The sequence below is a fragment of the Pan paniscus genome, chromosome 5, assembly GCF_029289425.2.
Source record: "Pan paniscus chromosome 5, NHGRI_mPanPan1-v2.0_pri, whole genome shotgun sequence".
NCBI classification, from domain to species: domain Eukaryota; kingdom Metazoa; phylum Chordata; class Mammalia; order Primates; family Hominidae; genus Pan; species Pan paniscus.
Window position 1 is genome coordinate 30,055,189 of NC_073254.2, and position 21,104 is coordinate 30,076,292.

Genomic DNA, 21,104 nt, shown 5'->3' on the forward strand with positions numbered 1-21,104 from the left:
GAACTTGCCTTTGATTTATTCTCATATTTGTTGTCTTCTGTCCACTTGCATTTCAGTCTGATGAGAAACCCAATGTGAGTGCGCCATGGAGCTCGAGAGGTTTCCATGCTCCTGAGCTGTCTGACTGCAGAGCCTATAGCCACTTCTGCCTAGTCCCCAGAGAAGCCTAGATATGGAGAAGAACCCAACAGTGCTTGTTGGTGTGGGGTTCTCTATCCGTTCATCGCCGCACTGCCGCACACTCAGGTCAAGCAGGGACGTCCTTCTTAGCTCTGTCCACGTTGTGCAGCCCATGCTTGGTGCTTCTAGCCTTCTGGGGTCTCCCTTCATGGACGAATTCCAAGGGAATAGGTTAAGATTGCCATCAAGTGGCTGTTCTTGGTAGTGGATGTTGACATCCCTGCTGGCCGATTTCTTAGCCCCTCTGTGAGAAACTCTGTGCCTGTCCTTTTGTGGGGGTAGGCAGTTGTTGACAGAGCTCAGGACATCTCTGGAAACGCAAGCTGGGCCTTCTCATGTGTGCTCTGTAAAACTGAAGGAAGACTGGGTTGTCCTTGGATCCATGAATACAGACCATCAGAGATTTCCTGGAGAGAATGGCTGGGCATCTACCCTCCTGCCAGCTCAGGTCCAGCTGGAGGCCGCAGTCCTCCAGCTCTGCTAGTGGAAATTGTTGATCACACTGTCATCCCTGTAAGTATAGCCCAGGGTCCCACCAAGGGTTCAGAAAACCGACAAACTTGATACCACCATCTCTTTGGTTTGTTGTTTTCCGTCTCAGAAAATGGGATACTAATTTTTTTTCCTCAGAGGTGGTATTCTTATGATGAATGAAGTTGATTTATTTCAGGTTCTTAGTGCCTGGAAGAATGTAAACATTTAAAAGGGCGATCATTATTGAGGTTGTAGATATACAGTACCCCGTGACTTCCTATTTGTGCTGTAGCTTTGTCATGAAGCAGGACACCTAAGGAACGGTTTTCACGTTGGTTTGCCCCCTTCTAGGTTCTGAATGCCAATGTCTTGTAATTAGGCCTCACCCTAGGACTTGGCGAGCTGAGAGTGCTGCGGCCCTGACAAGCATGGAAGGAAGGATTGCCTCTCTAGTTTTCCCCAGCAAGGCATCCTCAGCGGTGTTGGTGAAAGCTGCCCTGTAGGTGTAGTTGGTGTTAGGTTTGTATAGGAGGGGTGCCCCACAGACTGTTGGGTTCTGAAGTCTCTGAGGAACCCTAGTAGAGAGTTTCAGAGCCAGCATGTGGCATGTAATGGAGGCTAGATCTGTGCCAGCTGGGTCAGTGGGGAGGCCTGAGACAGACAGAGGGGAGAAAGTGACTGTGGGAGAGCATCCGATGGGAACAAGCTCTAAGTTAGGGTCAACAAAAGAAAATTCTTAAGGCCTATCTATTTTAGGCAGCTTTTTAGAAATGATAAAGGCTGTGTTATGCAACCATTCACTTTGCAATCTGTCAAATCATATTAAACCAGAATTCCTGGACTGTAGCCATCTCAAGCAATATTGAATGCATCAAAAATTTGATATGTTGGAATGGGCACTGACATTGGATCGTAATTCTAGTTCTACCAGTAACTGGGTGTCTAGGAGCAAGGCATGCCTTCACTGGCATCCTCCTTAGGTAAAACAAAACACTAGATCTCTTTGTCTCATTTGGTTTTGTTTCAGTGGTGAGTGGCTTTGGGGTGTTGAAGGCATGCTCCTGCTCTCCCACTTTGGTGGCTCTATCATGCTTTTGGGTCAGGGAAGCATTTGGATGCTTTTGCAGAATGTGGAGGGAAGCGAATGAGAAGTATTCTGGAGGAAATGTGCCCTTCATGGCTACTGACCCTGTCCTTTGGTGTGTGAAGGCACCAGTGCAGTGATCCCAGAGTGGTGTGTGTGTGTGTGTCTGGAGGTGGCAAAATGTGAGTCCAACTTGGCCTAGGTTTTAGTGGCACTTTGTCCAGGGTATTAGTTGATGATTGCTGTCCTTCCTTTACTGTCAAGCCACATTAAGGTGGCCTAAAACCATTTCTAATTAAAATCACCCTTTGGGATATTCGTTTGTATACGAAGTTTTCCCTACAGTTTTTAGTTTTCTGAATAAGCCTGGGGCTCTTTAACAGTTCCAATCTCTATTTCCCCTTCTCCCCTCCCCTACAAGCTAGACTGATTACCACCTCGAGCCATCTGCTGCTAAATTTAAGGTGATTTGTCAGCCTGCTGCTGCGTTTGCCCCCTGAAAAGGATTCACCTTCTGTCCGACTTGCCCTGTTTATGGGGGAGGTGGTGAGGAGGGGGTTCTAAGCTTGTAACAGGGGACGACAGAGGGATGAGGGACTGCTGCAGACATGTTGGTCAGCATGGTCAGCATTATAGGTCATTGCTACCCATTAGAACTGTGTGTGATGTTGGAAACGTTCTGTGTCTGTGCTGTCCTATATAGTAGCCACTAGCTACCCGTGATGCTTGAACTTTTGGAGCTTTGCTGTTGTGATTAAGAGACTTTTTTTTTTTTGAGTCAGGGTTTCGCTTTGTTGCCCAGGCTGCTGGAGTGCGGTGGTGCGATCTTCGCTCAGTGTAACCTCCACCTCCCAGGTTCAAGCAATTCTCATGCCTCATCCTCCCAAGTAGCGGGGGTTACAGGCGCCCACCATCACGACTGGCTAATTTTTGTATTTTTAGTAGAGATGGGGTTTCACCATGTTGGCCAGACTGGTCTCGAACTCCTGACCTCAAGTGATCTGCCAACCTCTGCCTCCCAAAATGCTGGGATTGTAGGCGTGAGCCACCATGCCTGGCCAAGAGACTGAATTTTGTATTTGATTTAGTTAATGTAAAATTAAAAAGCCATGCGTGGATAGAGGCTATCAGTAGTGCAGCCATAGAGACAGGATACGCATGAAATGGTGGTGAAATTCTTCCTGTGTATCCCTATGCTCTGTTCTTGCTTTTGGCAGGAAGTCTTTCTGGGTATTCCTTCAGCTATCCTCATGGTGTGTTATGTAGACAATTCTGACAAAGTTAAAAAAAAAATTGATATTTTACTCAAATGCCTTTTAGTCTTTTGGGCAATGTTAGAATATGTTTGCCCATGGTATCTGTGCCACTATATTGAGAAGATAATAAACTACAGCCTAGCAATTTATTGCTGAGTTCAAAATTATCTTTGTCTACCTTTGTCATTTACCTTATGTAGGTTTTCCCTTAGCTCCACGTAAATAATGTTGGTAGCTCCATCTCATTTCCATCATTGAGTAATTCTCTTGTGATTGACTCTACTTCTGTGCTGTTGACACAGCCAGTTTCCCTGTGATACCATGTAAATTTTAAAATTGCCTTTCACCATATTACTAAAGAAAGTCATCTGAATTGTGGAAAAATTCAAGATTTCAGAAAACTGTAAAAGATTGCCACTGGAGAGAATACCATAAATGATGTTCCATATTTATCGTTGCAGCACTTGGGTTATTTCTGGTCTTCTCCATGATGTATGAAGCTTTTAAGGAAAATGCCAGGAAGAATATACACGAAATTGTTAACAGTGATTACTGGTATATTGGGACTTGGATGATTTCACTGTGTAAATAAGAGGAGGAGGATTCTAGGTAGTTTTGACATTTATTTAAATGTTTAGTAACAGAATGAGGTTACCTTAGCAGGATATAAAAGGCACATATTTTGAGAAAGATGCAAAACTGCTTTAGTTACAGAAACAAAATCAGCCTCCAAACAAAAAAACAAAAACTGTAAAATTGTAATTAATAAAGGCCCAAGTATCTAGAAAACATCGTATGTCTAGATTTCTGCTTGTTAAATTCAGTGCTCGTGAAATTATATTTCATCTGAAAATCTGAAGATGAGGTCTTCTACTTCCCAGGAATTTCTCATTTTAATCAGTGAGTGCTGAGATCTCATAATTTATTGTAAAGTATATGAGCTATTTCTAGTCTAATAATTTCAAACATAAAGAGAGTTCTTTGACACATTTGCCTTTCCCAGAGAATGTTGAATGTTAGGTGCTTTGTACGTAGGGTGGGACTTCCCAGATAAGAGCACCTCAGGCTTACGCAGCCCTGGATTGGCCTTGAGACACAGCTTACTCTTTGACAGCATAAATGCAATGCAGCATTGGAGGGTTATTGAGATGAGCAAGGCGAATGCAGTGGCTCATGCTCATAATCCCAGCACTTTGTGCGGCTGGGGTGCCTCGGGAGGATCGCTTCAGGCCTGGGCAGCTTGGCGAAACACCATCTTCACAAAAAATATAAAAAATTAGCTGGGTGTGGTGGCGCCTACCTGTAGTACAGCTACTTGGGAGGTTGAGGTGGGAGGATTGGTTGAGCCCGGAAGGTCGATGCTGTAGTGAACCTAGATTGCGCTACTCGACTGCAGCGTGGGACACAGAGCAAGACCCTGTCTCAAAGCAAAACAAAAGATGAGCAAGACTAAATCTTCTTCTTGAAGAAACATGACAGTTGGGTAAATGTTACCTTTGTACATTTTGAAATTGTACTGGAATAACACCTGTCAAATGGAAAGAGGAGCAGGCACTCTCTAGGCAGAGGAGAGAATAGTCAGAAAAGGGAACAGCATGTGCAAAGGCCTCGAAGCTCCAAGGGTCAAGTAGTGGAGAGAATGTGTCAGCTGCCACACATGCAGGACTCAACCCAGCTACCCCAGTGGCTTCATGCAGTAATTCAGAACCAAAGCATTGCTAATCGGTCTATTGCATGGCCCAGGAAACCGACGTAGAATAATTCCTTTTTTTTTTTTTTTTGGGAAATGGACATAGAATTTAAACCAGTCAAAGAAGCGACAAAATAATTAAAACAAGCTACATAGAAATTTTTGCTTCTGTCATTAATTTGTTGTATTAACCAACAAACTAATTATTAGAAGCAAATCGTTGCTTCTGTTATTGGTTTGTTAGTATTAATTTCTAGAAATTACTGGATTACAGATTTGTTAACCTCCATTTCCAGGTTGCTCTTTTGAAAGATTTTATCAGTTAATCACACTAGCAGCATATGAGAGTACTACTTTTGTCAGAGTCAGAAATTCGAAAAGGTGATTACTCACTCTTCAGTTTTGACCTATCAGCCCTTTGTTTCAATGCTTTTTTGGGGGGTGGTGGGGGCACGGAGTTTTTGCTCTTGTCGCCCAGGCTGGAGTGCAGTGGTATGATCTCAGCTCACCGCAACCTCCGGGAGTCCTGAGTAGTTGGGACTACAGGCGTGGACCACTGTGCCCGGCTAATTTTTTGTATTTTTAGCAGAGATGGGATTTCATCGTGTTAGCCAGGATGGTCTCGATCTCCTGACCTTGTGATCCACCTGCCCCAGCCTCTCAAAGTGCTGGGATTACAGGTGTGAGGCACCATGCTTGGCCTAATTTTGTGTTTTTAGTAGAGATGGGATTTCTTCGTGTTGGTCAGACTGGTCTCGAACTCCTGACCTCAGGTAATCTGCCCACATCGGCCTCCCAAAGTGCTGGGATTACAGGCATGAGCCACCGCTCCCAGCTCTGTTGCCAGGCTGGAGTGCAGTGGCGAGATCTCAGCTCACTGCAGTGTTCGTCTCTTGGGTGCAAGTGCTTCCCCTGCCTCAGCCTCCCAAGTAGCTGGGACTACAGGTGTGCACCACCATGCCTGGCTAATTTGTTGTACTTTAGTAGAGACAGGGTTTCATCATGTTGGCCAGGATGGTCTTAATCTCCTGACCTTGTGACCTGCCTGCCTTGGCCTCCCTAAGTGCTGGGATTATAGGCTTGAGCCACCGCAGGTGGCCTCAGTGCTTTTAATATACAGTTTTCCTTTCTTCACTATTCCGAAGTAGGTAAACAGCTTTTTTGTGATTCTGGTTCAATTTTACTTTATACTATTGAGTAATGTTTTCAAAATATTCTGAAAAAGGTTGATCATCTTGTTTGACTTGGCATTATTTCTGTGTTCACCTTTTAAAATTCATTAACCGGATCACCTTCAAATATGTTAAGTACATTTTATTATGTGTTTCTTTTTCCAGCCAAAAAGCCAACAATATATATTGAACCAAAATTTGAGTGTTTTATTACCATGAATGCTTGTAGGTAGCCCTGTATGTTTACAGTGTAGCACAAACCCTTTTACTTGTGTAATTAATGCCTCCAACACCAGTGTTGTCCTTATTTCTATTTAACAGGTGAGGAAACTGAGGCAGAGAGAAGTCTTATGATTTTTCTTAATCATTCTTAATCATAGCTGTGTGTGCTATGATCCACTAAGGTTTTCAGTGCAAGGTGTTTATCAAATAAGTCAGTATTTTTTAATTTAAAAAATTCATGTAGAATACAGTAGTCCTCCCATATCCATGGATGATACATTTCAATACCCTCCGTGTATGCCTGAAACTGTCGCTATTACCAAACCCTATATATACTGTGTTTTTTGCTTATACATAAATACTGTACAGTGCAGATCATTCACGTCCTGGGCAGGATAGTTCAAGGTTTCAGCATGCTGCACAAAATGGTGTGCAATTTAAAAGTTATGAATTGTTTATTTTGGGGATTTTTTAATTTAATATTTTCAGACCTTGGTTGACCATGGCTGACTGAAACCTTGGAAATCTAAAATCCGTATAAGGAGGGCTACAGTGTTGGCTTTTTTGATAGCTTCTGAATTGGAACAACTACTTTAATTGTAGCCTTAACAACCCAGTTAGTTTCACGAGTTTGCATACCGTCACCCAGTCCGGGTCACCCTACTATGTTCTTGTAATTATTGGTATTATTTTATAATTGTACGGTGTGGCCTTGTTGACATGTTAGCTATCGGGCCAGCCACATGCATTACAAAGTTCAGCACTGTTGGTGTTTCAGGAATTACCAAGCCTTCTTGGAAAGCATTCAAGCCAGACTGTGTGTACCTAATTCTGGTTGGTATAGTGCCAGTGTATTAACTTTTATTTAAATAAAATTCCAACAGGTAACATTTATTATTACTATACTGCTGTCACAGAGTGCCCACACTTTAATGATGTTTTTGAAAGTCAAATATTAGCACAGTAGATCACCTTTCTGCATTAATTTTTATCACACCCTATGTGACATGGTCAATACTACGTAATTTCATCCATATAACACAGAAATATCATTACAAATACATGGCTAATGCTGTATGATCATTACAATTCTGTATTACGTGAAATTCTCTGGCATCATAACCTTGTACTCTCTTCTATCATACGACAATCCACACCACCCTACCCCTCCTTTGCGATTAGTAGTTTTGGGGAAATTATTAATTGCGTGGTACTGAAATACCAAGGCACCAACTGGGGTTGGTCCTGGGGTTGAGGTGATAATTAGGTGGATGGCAGCCATGAACCTGGGTGTCTGCATAGAATTACTGTGAATATGAGATCCCATCTGAAAATTCTGACTTCTCCTGAATTAGAGTTAGTAGAGTTCCTTGGTCTCTCTTGTGACATGTTATAGAAGGTCTTTAAACATTTTGAGATTCCAGTGGTAACATTACTGGTGCAAAATCAAAAGTTGACACCTGCTTTGGAAACTGATTTGCCATTCAACTTGTAAATTTGAACATTTGCATATCCAAGGATATCTACCACTTCCAGTCCCAAATATTATCTAAGAGAAACTCTAGTGCATGATTTCCAGGAGACTTGCAGAGAGGAATTGCAACATGGTTCATGATAGCAATAAACTAGAAGCGCCTTAGATGCCCTTGGACATGAGAATCATGGTGGAATACCCACCATTCATCAGCTGTGTAGTATTATAAATACTCCATTGTGTAATAATGAAAATGGATAGGCAAGCGATATAATAAGCAAGGCCACGGATGGATCTTAGTAACTTGATGTTGAGTTGGAAAAAACCCAATTCCCATTGGAACCTGTTTTGTAAAGTTTATAATCAAATGCGGTGAAACAAAATGCTATTTATATATGTTTATGTTATAATATTAAAAAGTTAGCACATAGGCAAGGCTTTAGGGTATGTTTGAGTAGTTTGGTTTGGCTGCGGGTTCACAGATATTCTTTATATCCTTAAAAATTAAAGTGGATTGATTATTCAGAGGACTTTCGTTTAAGATTTATGACTTGCTCTGATATTTCACTATTGAAACTTAGATGGTGGTGCCTTCAGCCTATTAATGAACATGGATGGAGCAAAGAAAAGTTCTTCCCCAGTCTTTCCGCCCTCTGCTCTTTCTTGTCTTTAAATATTGTAAGTTGTGTTGTTATTCCTAAATTGAACCCATTTCTTAGTGTTATTCTTGGTCTTCCAGAGGATGCTGTGAGTCTAATATGGTAGTTTGCATGTTTCTTCTTTAGTAGGGGACCAACATTTCATGTAAACAGTCTAAAACTTATGGCTATTTACAATGGAGAGTTTTGTTAAGTCTCCTTCCCGGCCTGACAGACACAGGACTGACTCGCATGTACTGTGTTTTAGGAAATATTGCCTGCATGATCAGGAAGTAATGACGATGGTCAGGCTTTTCTTATTTCTTAAAATTTAAATACCCGTTTCTCTTTAGTTGACTAGAAGAGGAGGAAGCAGTGGAGATAGGAAAGGGGCAGATAGTGTTTTATTAGTGCTGATGCCTGCGTGCACTCTGAGTGTTTGAGTGACAGAACTGGGGGTGTTCAGGAAAACCACTAATCATACGTGATTCTGAAACTTCATTTCTGGCCAACTGTTTATGTCTCGGCGTTTCTACTTTTCTTACCAACCTTGCTGAGAATTAGCATAATCAGAATATCTGCCTCAGGTCTCCTTTCCAATTCTCTGCTTTGGGTGCTGTTGATCATTGAAGCAGCCAAAAGACATGTCCCAGTAGAAGGAAGAGGAAAAAGGCCAAATAGTCATCCCCCGAATGTCCTTTAATTGACTCTGTATGACTTACGCTGTAGTGGGGTGCATTCCAAACACTTGTTCGCTGTTAACAGGAACGTGCTGCACTATAGAGCACTAAATAAGGGTCTGCTCTGGGGGCTCACCCTGGCAGCCATTGGAGAGCACCTCTTCTCCAGCCTTCTATGTTCTGTAGGGAATTGTATATTGAGGTTACCCCACCCCTTCTTCCCCAGTGCCACTGGGTTCTCGGATAGCCTCCTGTCTGTTGAGACATAGGAGCTACCTCTGTGACCTTTGCTAAGAGACAAACTTGTTTTTAGCCACCGTTTCATCATCTATGAAGTGGGGGAATTGTAGTAGAGTATCTCTGAGGCCCTATGTATAATTATGATTTTAAAGTGGTGGATATCAACTAGACACTAAGGAGGACCATCATCTACCTTCATGATGTCTGTGTTTGTGTGTGTGTGTGTTTATGTACATGTATATACATATTTATGTTTATATATTTTTGATGTAAGAAGTTGTGGCATGTTCATGAGCTTTAATTATTTAGGAAACAAGAGTTGGCCATTGTGGAGAGAATACCCGCTAGCCTGGGTGACTTCACTCCTGAGCAAAGTTGACATCTACCTTCAGGGTTTTTGTGAGGTATAAATAAGTTACTGTGTGTGAAGTATTAGAACCCAGAAGGGCCTCGTTAGATGGTTCCACAACTAGGAAAGAAGAAACTGAAAGTACTAGTAAGGGATGTTTCCATTTCCTCTGGATGCATCTGAGGAAAACTTCCAGTGCCATGTGGACTTGGCCACCATCTTCCTTCCCTTGGAAGGGCATGAAGAGAAGCATGTGGTAGTGTTGAGAGCATGTGTTTTGGACATTATCATTGCTGGTTGAAGTTCAAAGAAAGGCTTCAAGAGAATTGACTTTAAAAATCAAAAAGCTATAACATATGAAAGGAGATGTGTACTCCAGTTGTCTGAGGCCAGGGAGCTGGCCAGCCCTCAGTTGGACTCCTGCCTTTTTCACCCCTCCCAGCAGCTGCCAGACCACAGAGCCAGTTCTGTGAAAGATCCTCAAGAAACAATGAGAGAAAACAGCTTCTGTTTGATTAGATTAGATCAATTTATGTGCCTCGGGGAGGGGCCTGCGCAGGGCAGGGGGAGGGGTGCCCCTGTGTTGTTGGTGGGGGCAGCGGTGGCCCATGCGGTCACTTCATAAGTAATGAGGCTCCGTGGAAGCTGGAATCAGAGTAAGGGGGAGGGCGGGCTGGAGGAGGAGCATGTGGAAAGAGATTTCTGCAGTCTGTCTGGAGAGCTGCCCAGGTTTCCCAGCCAAAAAAACAAATAAAAATAAATAAAAGGCAAGTGCTGAATGACACAGATTATGATATTAAAAAGGGATGCCATTGAAACTGCGCCCTGGAGTCCGCTGTCTGTGGGGGTGGGGTGTGCTTGGCAATGGGGTGGGGGCATCTGACCGGCTGGGGACACAAAAGTGTGCACAATTAAACTGTGAATGTCCCCCTCCCCCCCATATGTCAGAAATTCTATACTTCGGATTTGTCTGCATTGCAGGTTGGGGAAATGGCAGGATGAAAAGCTAGTGACTCTTTTCCTTTTTCTCATTTTAATTTATCAGGGTGGGGGGAGCCAGCCGGAGACCCCTCCTCTTTGGTGTTCGATTCCCTCCCTTGCACATAAATAACCTTCTCTCCTGGCTGCCTCCCCTCCCCCTCGGCCCCATTGCTGTTCTGGCCGTCCTATTGCCGCGCGGAATCTGCACTGCCGCTTGCTTATTACGTACAGGGGAGGATTGTTGACAAGTGCTCCGGAGCCTGCCTCACTGCGCTCTTCCTCCCTCCCTCCCTCTGTCCTTCTTCCTCTCTGTCTCTCTGCAATGATCCGGCTCTGAGGATGGCTGCTCCACGGGTCTGTCAGGTGCAGTTTTTGGTGGCTTATCTTGAGGAACCTGGGATAGAAGGTCTGTTCCTATAAATAAAAGACAAACCAAATAGCTCTAGATTTGTTTCAGGCTGGTATGGCTTTTGTTGGAGAAATAGGCCTTTGTGGGTTTCCCTGCTGGGGTCCTGATTAAATCCATTGTGGATGGCAAGGTGCTATATATATATATATGAGAGACTATGTAAAAAGTGTTGCAATTTGCTTAATATTAATATTCTTTTAGCTTTGATATCCTCCCTAGGGGCAATGGTGGCTCCTGCAAAGGCACTGTGGAAATTTACAAGAGAGAATTAATGTCGCTCTTAAAGCATTAAGCTCTGTTGACCATTTTGGCCAAAGCTGCAGTTTCAATCAGGCTTGTATGACTTTAGACATTTCTCTGGAGACTGAATGCCATCCAGCTATAGCTGGTCCCTTTTATTTTATTACCAATTTATCTGATCATTTCCCAGCATTTAAAAATAAATGTTTGATTAAAGTTAATTAGTTCATCCTCACCATAGCTCTGGTTTCCTTCATAAACAGCATGTTTGCTTTCATTTCCATTAATCCTTTCTTTTTCTACCTCCATCATCTTTCCTTGAAAGATGGAGGAAACTGAGGCATGCAAATAGATCCTGAGACCTGAAGTGGTTCTGGATTGAGACCTAAAAGCTTTAAACTTCGAGTGCTCTTGATTCTTCTCCCGAATTTCGTGCATTAATTCATGTCTGTATTACTGTCTGTAAACACAGATGAATTTGAGGAACCTTCAATGTTTGGTGCCTCAAATCTTAGCAGATTCCATGGCCACATTCCTATAGTGCTGCTTTCTGTACTGCTTCCATTCATTATATTTCAGTAGTGGAAAGAATGCTGCTCTGGGAGGCAGTAGGCCTTTCTGAAGTTATTTGTTGTCAGCAGGTTTTTTTTTTTTTTTTTTTTTTTTACTTTGAATGGACTACTTAATCCTCTCTGAATATATTCATTTGAAAAGTAGGAGGGCAGTTGATTTCTTGATATGTGAGTGAGGTAATAAGGAAACAGGGGAACTACTGTCCCTCCTAGTCATGCTACAAAGAAAACAGAACTTAGAACTTCCAAGAGATTCCTTTTATCCTAGGGAATGAAGGCAGCCCAGAGAGGTTTCAGGGCAAAGGGTGTGGCTATTTATTTATCTACAAATTATGGTGTCAGTCAGGACACAAAGTTTGTGGAGCTTTGCCCATTTATCATTACAGATTAGTACACAAACCGATAACTTTATGGCACTTGTCGATCGAGTTAAAGCAGCAGCTTTGCCTATCTTTGGAGAGCCTGGCTCAAATTGGATACCTGGTTTCTTTTGGTACCTTACATTTGTGGGGTAAAGATGATAGGAAGCTTTGGAGACCTAAGTACATACACACTTGTAATTACTTGAAGGTAGAAGAATATCATTAGCTATCTGTGAACATGCTGTGTTCATGGACATCTCCCTTTGAGAAGTGCAAATTCTGTGAGATGAGAAATCAAATTTGGGCCTGTTAGTTTATCTGAACACAAGACTTTCCACATGTTGGGCTCATTTATCTGTCTTAGAAAAAATCTCAAAAAAAAAAATGCCCTTGTGTTTCCGTCTCCTTCATGTGACTGAGTTCCCTTGCTCTGCAGTGATGCCATTGTTCTGCCGCTCATGGTTACACATCAGCCTAAGCCCACTGTCGCCTTGAGTCAGTTTTCTTCTGTAGGCGGCTTTTGACCTTGGAGGTGGTCAGTTCTGGGCCCTCTGTGGTGTGGAATTCTTTTCATGAGCTGATAGAAGCTCGAGTTGCATATCCTAGGGGATTCCAGGGATTTATATTTTGGTTCGTATTTATAACTGGGTTGTCTGGTGGGTGTGTGTTTGACTGGGTTGTCAGTGTAAAATTAAAAGGGTGTTGAGATGAAGTGTGGACCCAGAGCAGTTACGGCCTGGGATAGAGTAGTCATGGGATTGGACACAAAACTAGAACTGCTGATTGTAGAGCATCGTGGGTGTTTATAATTCAGTCATTATTATTATTCTAGGTACTGTACTTGTTCTGATTGTTATAAAGGTCATATTAAGGATGAAGAAGGAGTGAAGAGGGGAAGAGAGTGGGGAGGATGAGCCCTTGCCCCAAAGAAGTAACGGAGTTGTGCCAAAATGAGCAGTACATTTATGTTCACAGTGGTGATCATCAGAGTTTAAATAGCTTCTGGTCTGTTTGGGAAATCTTTCATGAAGATCACGGCTCTTTGTTTTTGTGAGAGGTTTTGTGTTGAATAAAGTTAAACTGTCAGCCTTGTTGTCTATTTTTATTTATTTTTGTTGGAGCCTTTCAGTGAGCAGTGTTTTCTGTCCCCCTGGGATTGTTGGTTAGGATGTACGAAGGGGAGATCTTTTGTCTTTTGGTGGTTCTTACTCATTTGGGGTCTAGAGAGCCAGAATGGGGCCCATTCTAGTAGTAGCAGTGTTCTGCTTACCTCTTCCTCTGAGGAAATAGGAGATGTCTGCTGGGTTTGTTCCTTTGTAGCTCAAGGCGTTTATTGCCTTCTGGGGCCCAGGGTCCTATCTTTCTCAAAGAGTCATTTACTTGGTTCTGAAATAGGAAAAAAAGGATAGAGTCAGACATTTTCCTTATCTACCCAGTGACCCAACTTTTCCATGTTAATAATGAACACTGTGTCAGGTCTTAGTATCTAACGCTTTCTCAAAAAATTGTGCATGCAAAAGAGGTGTAGATTGTTGAAGGTGTGTCGTGGGGGCGGATTCTGGTGGTGGTGAGAGAGCTCTTGTGAGATTGTTGATTTACAAATCAGTATTTACATGTGTTTTTGCAGGGGTTAAATGTTAACAAAAATATGTCCCCCGCGTCCACCTATTCATCCTCCCCATTCCTGCCTCCAAATCTTGGGACTGTTTTAAGTAGTGATGGGTGGGGGTGTTTTTGGATTGTCTTTTCTTGACCGGAATGGGAAATCTCCATAGCTGATTTGACAGTAGACAAAGGGGAGCCCTAGTTGGCCCAGGGGCTGGTCTCATAAGGGAAAGGGATAATTATTTTCCATAAGCCGAGGTATGAAACCACTTTCATTTGTGCCTCGTTGACCACAAGTGTGCCACCGACATCCTGCCTCATGACTTGGCATTTGTTCTCAGTCACACCAGTGTGTTGATCTGGTGAGCATGTCAGTGGACAAGCCTGGGCTGTGCTCTGCAGACCCTGTGCCCTGCTCGCCCCTCTCCCTGGAGCTCTGTGCTCCATTGGAAGCTTCACATGCTGACCTGCATGTGTGCAGTGATGGGCAAACTCCATGTTCATATTGACCATGCCAAGCAGGCCCAAAGCCAAATCTGCCCTGGCATCGGAATGCCTACCCTGCTTAAAAAGCAATTCATTTTTTTTCTCTTTGCAAAACTTGAGTGAACATAACATTTATTTTTCACTATCAATGGCAGCAAACCATGCGTTCTGATGACCTCAGAGAGGGCCCTACCTCAGCCATGGGGGCTGCTTTTATAATTTTTCTATCATCTGAAAGTGCACACACACACACACACACACACACACACACACACACACAGAAATTGCTGCTGAAAATGAAAGCTGTCTTTGGATGCTTGACTGTTTGATATGTAATGTGATAACCTTGTCTCACAGTGACAGGGTGACAGACGGCATTGGCTCTATAATACAGAATTACCTTTTGTGCATCTTTTCTACAACAAAGCTAAATACATTGACTCACCCTAATATGCTAATGACTTTGGTGTGCTCCAGATGTTTTAGAAGCCCTGGAACAGCCTCAAAGCCCTCCTTGTTTTTCCTTTCTTTTTAACCCTTGTTTTGGGGCACTGCTTTTGTGGAATAGAGCCATTGGCTTTTCCTTTAGTTTTCTATTGTCATGTATGTGTAGCTAATGAGAGAGGACCGGTAAAACTTCGTGTCTAAAACATCATAAAATGATACAGACTACATGCTCTAGTCCCTTTTTTTTTTTCCAGATATTAGAAAAGAGTTGTCTTCTGTCCATACATTTGTGTTCTGAAATCTGTCGTTCTCATCGGTTGCTTTAGAAGTTCCTTCAGCTAAAGGAATCTTTGGCCTAATTTGTGTTTCAATTTTCCCATCGCCCATCATATAAGGCAAGAGGGAGATAGCCATACACTAGTATCTCCAGTCACCAAGAACAACAGGAATTCGTATTCCATTTTGATGCTGCTGTTCCAGACTCAGAAGCCTGTTTTGTTGTATTGTTTTGTGCGGTCTTTTCATTTCTTGCTAATTTGGGAGATGGGGTGAAAAGCTCCTGAATGTGCAGAGCTGCTGATGGCAGGGTTCTGTTGTGTTCAATTTCTTTAGAGTTCTCGGCTGCACAAATGGACACTGCCTTGTGGCTAAATGGTCTTGGATCCCAGACGCACTTCTCCCGTCAGCTGATGGTGACTAGCTGAGGTTGCAGGCACAGTAACCAAGCTGCCTTTACTGCAATGATTTACAATTTTCAGCTCATATTTATTGCTTTTGTGAAAGACAATAGACATGGTTTAATTTAAGTTCAACCTACTGAATATTAATAGAGGAGAACAAATGCTAATGGGATAGACTGACTCTTTGGGCCATTCATTCAATTTCCTCTGTTTAACCTCCTCTCCCCAACAAAGGTTTGTGTTGGTCGGGGTGGGGGAGGGGGTTGGAAAAATAAAAACGGTTTGAGTGTGTGAAGGAGGGGATGCCATTTCATTATTTCTCGTTGACTAAAAATAATAATTTTAACAATTGGTGGCAGGGCTTTGTTAGGGGAGAGAAAAGGCAGTACATTAGCTTGGCTAATGTTATAATAATGGCTCTGTTGCCCTGTGGCATCATATTCCATCTTGCTGACCTGGCCCTCCTGGATTGGGCAGGCTGTATGATTGGGCTTAAAACATTCAAAATGAAATGTGGTAGCCAGTACAGTGGAGATTGGTCGCCAGCGGGGGGGGTTAGATAAAGAAAAAGCCCAGGTTTATTCAACCATGTAGGCTGTCTGACTATTAATAAATGTAAATGTTTTCTGGGCTGATATATACAGAATGGAAGTACTCACATTGAAAAAGTTGATCACGTGCAGAATAAAGTCAGTCTTGCGCCTTCGTAAGGGCCAGTAAAATCTATGGTCCTGGCCAGGCGCGGTGGCTCACGTCTGTAATCCTAGCACTTTGGGAGGCTGAGACAGGCGTATCACAAGGTCAAGAGATCAAGACCGTACTGGCCAACATGGTGAAACCCCGTCTCTACTAAAATTATAAAAATTAGCTGAGCGTGGTAGAGAACGCCTATAGTCCCAGCTACTCAGGAGGCTGAGGCAGGAACATTGCTTGAACCTGGGAGGCGGAGGTTGCAGTGAGCCAAGATTGTGCCACTGCGCTCCAGCCTCATGACAGAGCGAGACTCTGTCTCAAGGTGGGGGGAGAGGGGAGCCTATGGCCCTTTAATTTGTATAAAGGCAGTTCCTTATGTATGGGCCCCATTTTATGAATCTGGAACGTGAATGTGATTCTCTTCTAGTTCAGGTACTCATTGCAATCCTCAGAATGGTGGAAAACTTGGAGTTCTTGGAAGATTTAGTTAGATAAGGGCCTGGAACAATGGAGTCAGTACTTTGATTTCTTTTTGCTCAGTCATGCCTTATCAGAGTAGCCTTATCTGTTTTGCATTTTGCTTACATAAAATCGTTTAATATTCCTAGGTATTTTTCATGTGTAAAATCTCTTCATAAAATTACCCCTAATTTATACTTAAGCAGTTGATTTGCAGGGTGAGAGGGTAGTTGGGGAGAACATTACACATCTCTTTACATTTATGCTTCTTAGACATGCACATTTTTTCCAACCTGTTACTTTTTTGAGTCTCTGTTTGTCACGTTCGCTGATTCTTGTAACTGTGTGACATTTTGCAGGCAGGTGTCTTTTTTTTCCTGCAAAATTATTGATAAAAGGTACATGAGGCCATGTGCGGTTTTCACGCCTGTAATTCCAGCGCTTCGGGAGGTCGAAATGGGCGAGGATTACTTGAACCCAGGAGTTTGAGACCAGCTTGGCAACAAAGCAAGACCCCATGTATAAAAAAAAAGAAAAAAATTAGTGGGGCATGGTGGTGCACACTTGTAGTCCCAGCCATTCGGGAGGCTGGCTTGAGCCTAGGAGGACTGCTTGAGCCCAGGAGGCTGAGGCTGTTGTGAGCATGTCACCGCACTCTCGCATGGGTGACAGAGCAAGACCTTGTCCCCCTGCACCCCCACCCCCCAAAAAACAAGTCCCCAGAGCAGCCAAAGCAGCATTAGTGTCACCTGGGAATGTTAGAACAGGGGACACTTGGGTGATTCGCATGCATGCTCAAGTTTGAGAATCACTTCTCTTTACAGTCACCCAGATTCATCTTGTCAGGAGGACAGAAGCAAAGCTGTCATCAAAAAGCTTAACTTTCTTACTTACTGCTAAATCATTTGTTCAGTCATTCTTTCATGCATTCACCTCTTATTCAGCTAAGACTTCAGCTGCTGTTATGTACCAAAGGGTATAGGAACCCTTCCCAGTCTTCCTGAGCTGCTCCTAGTCCTTACTTAGTTCGTTTTTTATACCAATATAGCTCTTCTTCCTCCTTGTCCTCTTCGTCCATCACCACTCCTCGTTTTTAGGCTTACTGCAAATCCCAACTTTCTTGTTCTTGTTTTGGTATTGCAAGCTTGCCGGCTGGCTCCATTGGCTCACTCATTATCCTCTCCATCACATTCTTTTCTTCACTTACTACTGAGTGATGCATATGTCTGTGTTGGTCTGTCTCTCCTAATTTTAGATTTTGATTAACCTGTATCCCCAGTGCCCTGGCATATAGTATTTGTTAAGTAAATTAATGTATAAATTCAGAATTGATCCCCTTTTTGCCTTCTGTACTTTATTCTCCATTATGTTATTCCCACCTTGTGCTATTGAAAAAAGGAAACTTCAGGCCAGGTGCAGTAACTCATGCCTGTAATCCCAGCACTTTGGGAGGCTGAGGTGAGTGGATACCTTGAGCCCAGGAATTTGAGATCAGCCTGGGCAACATGGCGAAACTCCGTCTCTACAAAAAATACAAGGATTAGCTGGGCATGGTGGCATGTGTCTGCGGTCTCAGCTGAGGCAGGAGGATTTCTCCAGCCCAGGAGGTCAAGGCTGCAGTAAGCTATGATTGCGCCACTGCCCTCCAGCCTGGGCAACAGAGCGAGACCCTATCTCAAAAGCAAAAAGAAAAATTTGAACTCAACCAAGACGATACATATTTACGATGTGCATCCTCTTTTTTTCCTTTTCAGTTTTACATCTGGTTCTTTAACCAGCATTTTTATTTTCAGTTTTCTCTATGGTAATTTATCCATCTTCTCTTTTTACAGATAAGATAAATATTATGTTCCTTGGCCAACTCTAATCTCAGTTAAATGTCGTCTGTATCCTAATTGGGTGGGGGGAGGGATCCCCCACTCGCATAGTGACACTACTAATGTGCTCTGAGTGCTGATCAGTAAAGATATTAAACTACATACGTAATTTTAGTTTCTGCAGTCACACTCAAAAGAAGTAGGTGAAATCAATGTTAATATATTTGATTTAATCTACTCCAAAACATTTCCACAATTAATATAACATTGTCAATAACATGTTACATTCTGATATTAAATTACAATTAAGTAAAATTAAAATTTATTTTCTTATCCACACTGGGCATATTTCAGGTGATCAGTAGCTGCACATGACTAGTGGCTACTGTAATGGAGAACATGGCTTCAATCTCTGAAACACTGGCCACGCTTTTATCCTTGGATTCTTAGATTTCCATACAGTTGTCTCCTTTTGCCCTCACAGTGCAGACTCCCAGCATTTTCTTTGGGGGTTTTTGTATGTTTCTATTTCTGTATTGTAGTCACAACTCTTAAAGCCTCATTAGTCGAAGTAAATAACCGTGTGTTTTATTTTCAACCTCATGTTATCACTCATACTCTGAAATGATGTAAAAATAGGTAACTGGGGAAATGCAAGCAGAAACAAGCCAGGTCCCAGGGCTTTGTTGATGTGTACTGTGTTCATTCAGAATGTTTATGTATTTTTTAATCAAATACATAGAACACTGTGTTCTACATAGTGTTTAGTACAACTAACAGAAGTCACTTTCTGAGATACTTCAGTCACAAAGACTTAATACAGAGAAATGAAGTGTGCATAAAATTGGTGGAAGGACTAGAAGAGCAAAAATCAAGGGGCCACTCCGTATTTTTGGCTTCAAGATCAAGCACCGTAAAACTGCAGATGCTGTGCTAACAGTGCTGCTCCTGCCCAGTTCTGGTTGCCTTCGAGGGTTGTGACTAGATAGTGGACAGCGGGTCTAGTCGCTGTGGACATGTCTATCAGTGGAAGCTTCTTGTTGGCAGAACGTACATTGATGTAAGGGACTCTGAGGCTTTGTTATTCACCCGTTTCCCTATAGTGTGACCTTACTGCTGGTTAGAATACTTCCATATCAGTTAGTACACAGCTGCTTTTTAGAGCCCCCAAGGGCCTGCAGCTTCTTTCCGTATTTTGGTTACTAAAAGCACATCCATGAGCACCAAGACTCCCCTGCTTATCATCTGCTATCATAGAGAATCCTTATCCTTTGAGATGATCAAAGGCAAATCCGGTTACAATCTAATCTTATAGATGGCTATGAAGAAAAACAAGTGGAGTAGGATTTCTAGTTAATATCTAAGATGTAGCTACAAAGATAAGGATGGCTTTTCTTGTGTGGCAGGTACTGGTTCCTGCAGGCAATTCCAGAAAGGATTTCAGTATCTGTAGAGTCAATATTTACCTCTTCAAGAGTGACTAGTTTGGTAACAGATACTCCTTTCTTCCTTTCAACCCTTTAGCTGCAAAAGATGTTTATGTACTCTTTAAAAACGAATCCTGAAGTATAGTATTACAATTCCAAATTTCTGCTCAAATTTCTTACTGTTGAAATTGTTTCCCTCTTAGGCATTTCACTCTCTTTAAAGGTCTCATAGAATGAGGTTTTGCTTTTCTCCACCCATTCAAAAGGGATGTGTGCTTTTAAATTCTCTTCTATCCACATTCTTGTCTGTCTTCATCAGCGTTGTGTAGGGTTAACTGTGGTAAAGTGCTGCCTCCTGATGTGATGTATTTAAGTGTTTGTCCCCTTTTCTCACCTGTAGGGCTCCTTGGTAATGACCAATCTAAGGGATTAGGACCAGCATCAGAACAGTCAGAGAATGAAAAGGACGATGCATCCCAAGTGTCCTCCACTAGCAACGATGTTAGTTCTTCAGATTTTGAAGAAGGGCCGTCGAGGAAAAGGTTAGTACCCAAGGCTGAAAATATTGGTACCTTCAACCAGGGACTGCAAACTCAGGTGCCAGTTTTCACCACATGATAATGTGAGCCCATTCACCCAATCTCTTGATTTTCATAGAGGAGCCAGAATCATGAGGTTTCGTATCAAATGTCCTGCTTTCTAAGTATTGTCTAATAATTATAATTAAAAACGGAAAAAAAAGTGCTCTGGACTGACAGCACATGTTCCTGCTGGAACAGTTAGCCAAAGAGTTGCCAGCTTGTAATGCCTGTCTTAACTGTTCATTTTAATTGATTCTCAGCAGCAGTCATCTTGAGGAATATATATATTAGGTGATGTTTTGCCATTTCTGAAAAGAGATCTTTCTAAAAATTTGAAGAAGTAAATGTGGTGTTTCTGAGACGTTTTTTCCTTGTCAGGAAAGCTGAAATTACACTGTGTATTTTTAATCCCTTGCTGTTTTACCAAGTTCCAAGTTAGTAGCTGTGGAATTGGTGCTTAAAACTTAGAACAGCAGTTATTTTTATGTGGCTTTCCTAAATAAGCTTCAGATAGTTTGGTAAGGAAGTTGGCTTTAGTAGTTTGATAACAGTTTGTGGTTTCATGGTCAAACAGTGGCAGTGACATTTTATAATAATGATTTTACTTGGGTTTTTTTGAAACCCTTTGCCTAGTATCTACCCTACTTCATACCTGATATGTTATTTCCTTTTTTTCCCTGTTAGAATTTATATTTCCCTTTGTTCTCTTTATATTTACCTGGATTGACTAGCTTCCTGACTTTTTCTTAGAATTTGTTCGTTTCGGGGATTGAAGGAAAAGAAAAAAAAAATCCCCCTTGTCAGTTCATCTCTGTTTACTCATTCTGGAGAATTTACTTTTTAGAAGCAATCTACATGTATCTATCTAAAGAAGAACAGAATAGAG

General features: G+C 42.3%; 1 protein-coding gene across 4 annotated transcripts in view; it reads left to right on the forward strand.

Annotated features, from left to right (window-relative positions):
* JARID2 (jumonji and AT-rich interaction domain containing 2) overlaps positions 1-21,104 on the forward strand; it is a 277,296-nt gene that overhangs the window by 145,401 nt on the left and 110,791 nt on the right. For 3 of the 4 annotated variants that reach the window (XM_014345230.5, XM_055113199.2, XM_034961485.3), the window contains one exon: positions 20,038-20,179. In XM_014345230.5, the coding sequence (XP_014200716.2) occupies positions 20,038-20,179 (142 nt within the window). Of the gene's footprint in view, positions 1-10,708; positions 10,847-20,037; positions 20,180-21,104 lie in introns of those variants that run through there. The other variant, XM_034961486.3, reaches the window with a different exon arrangement.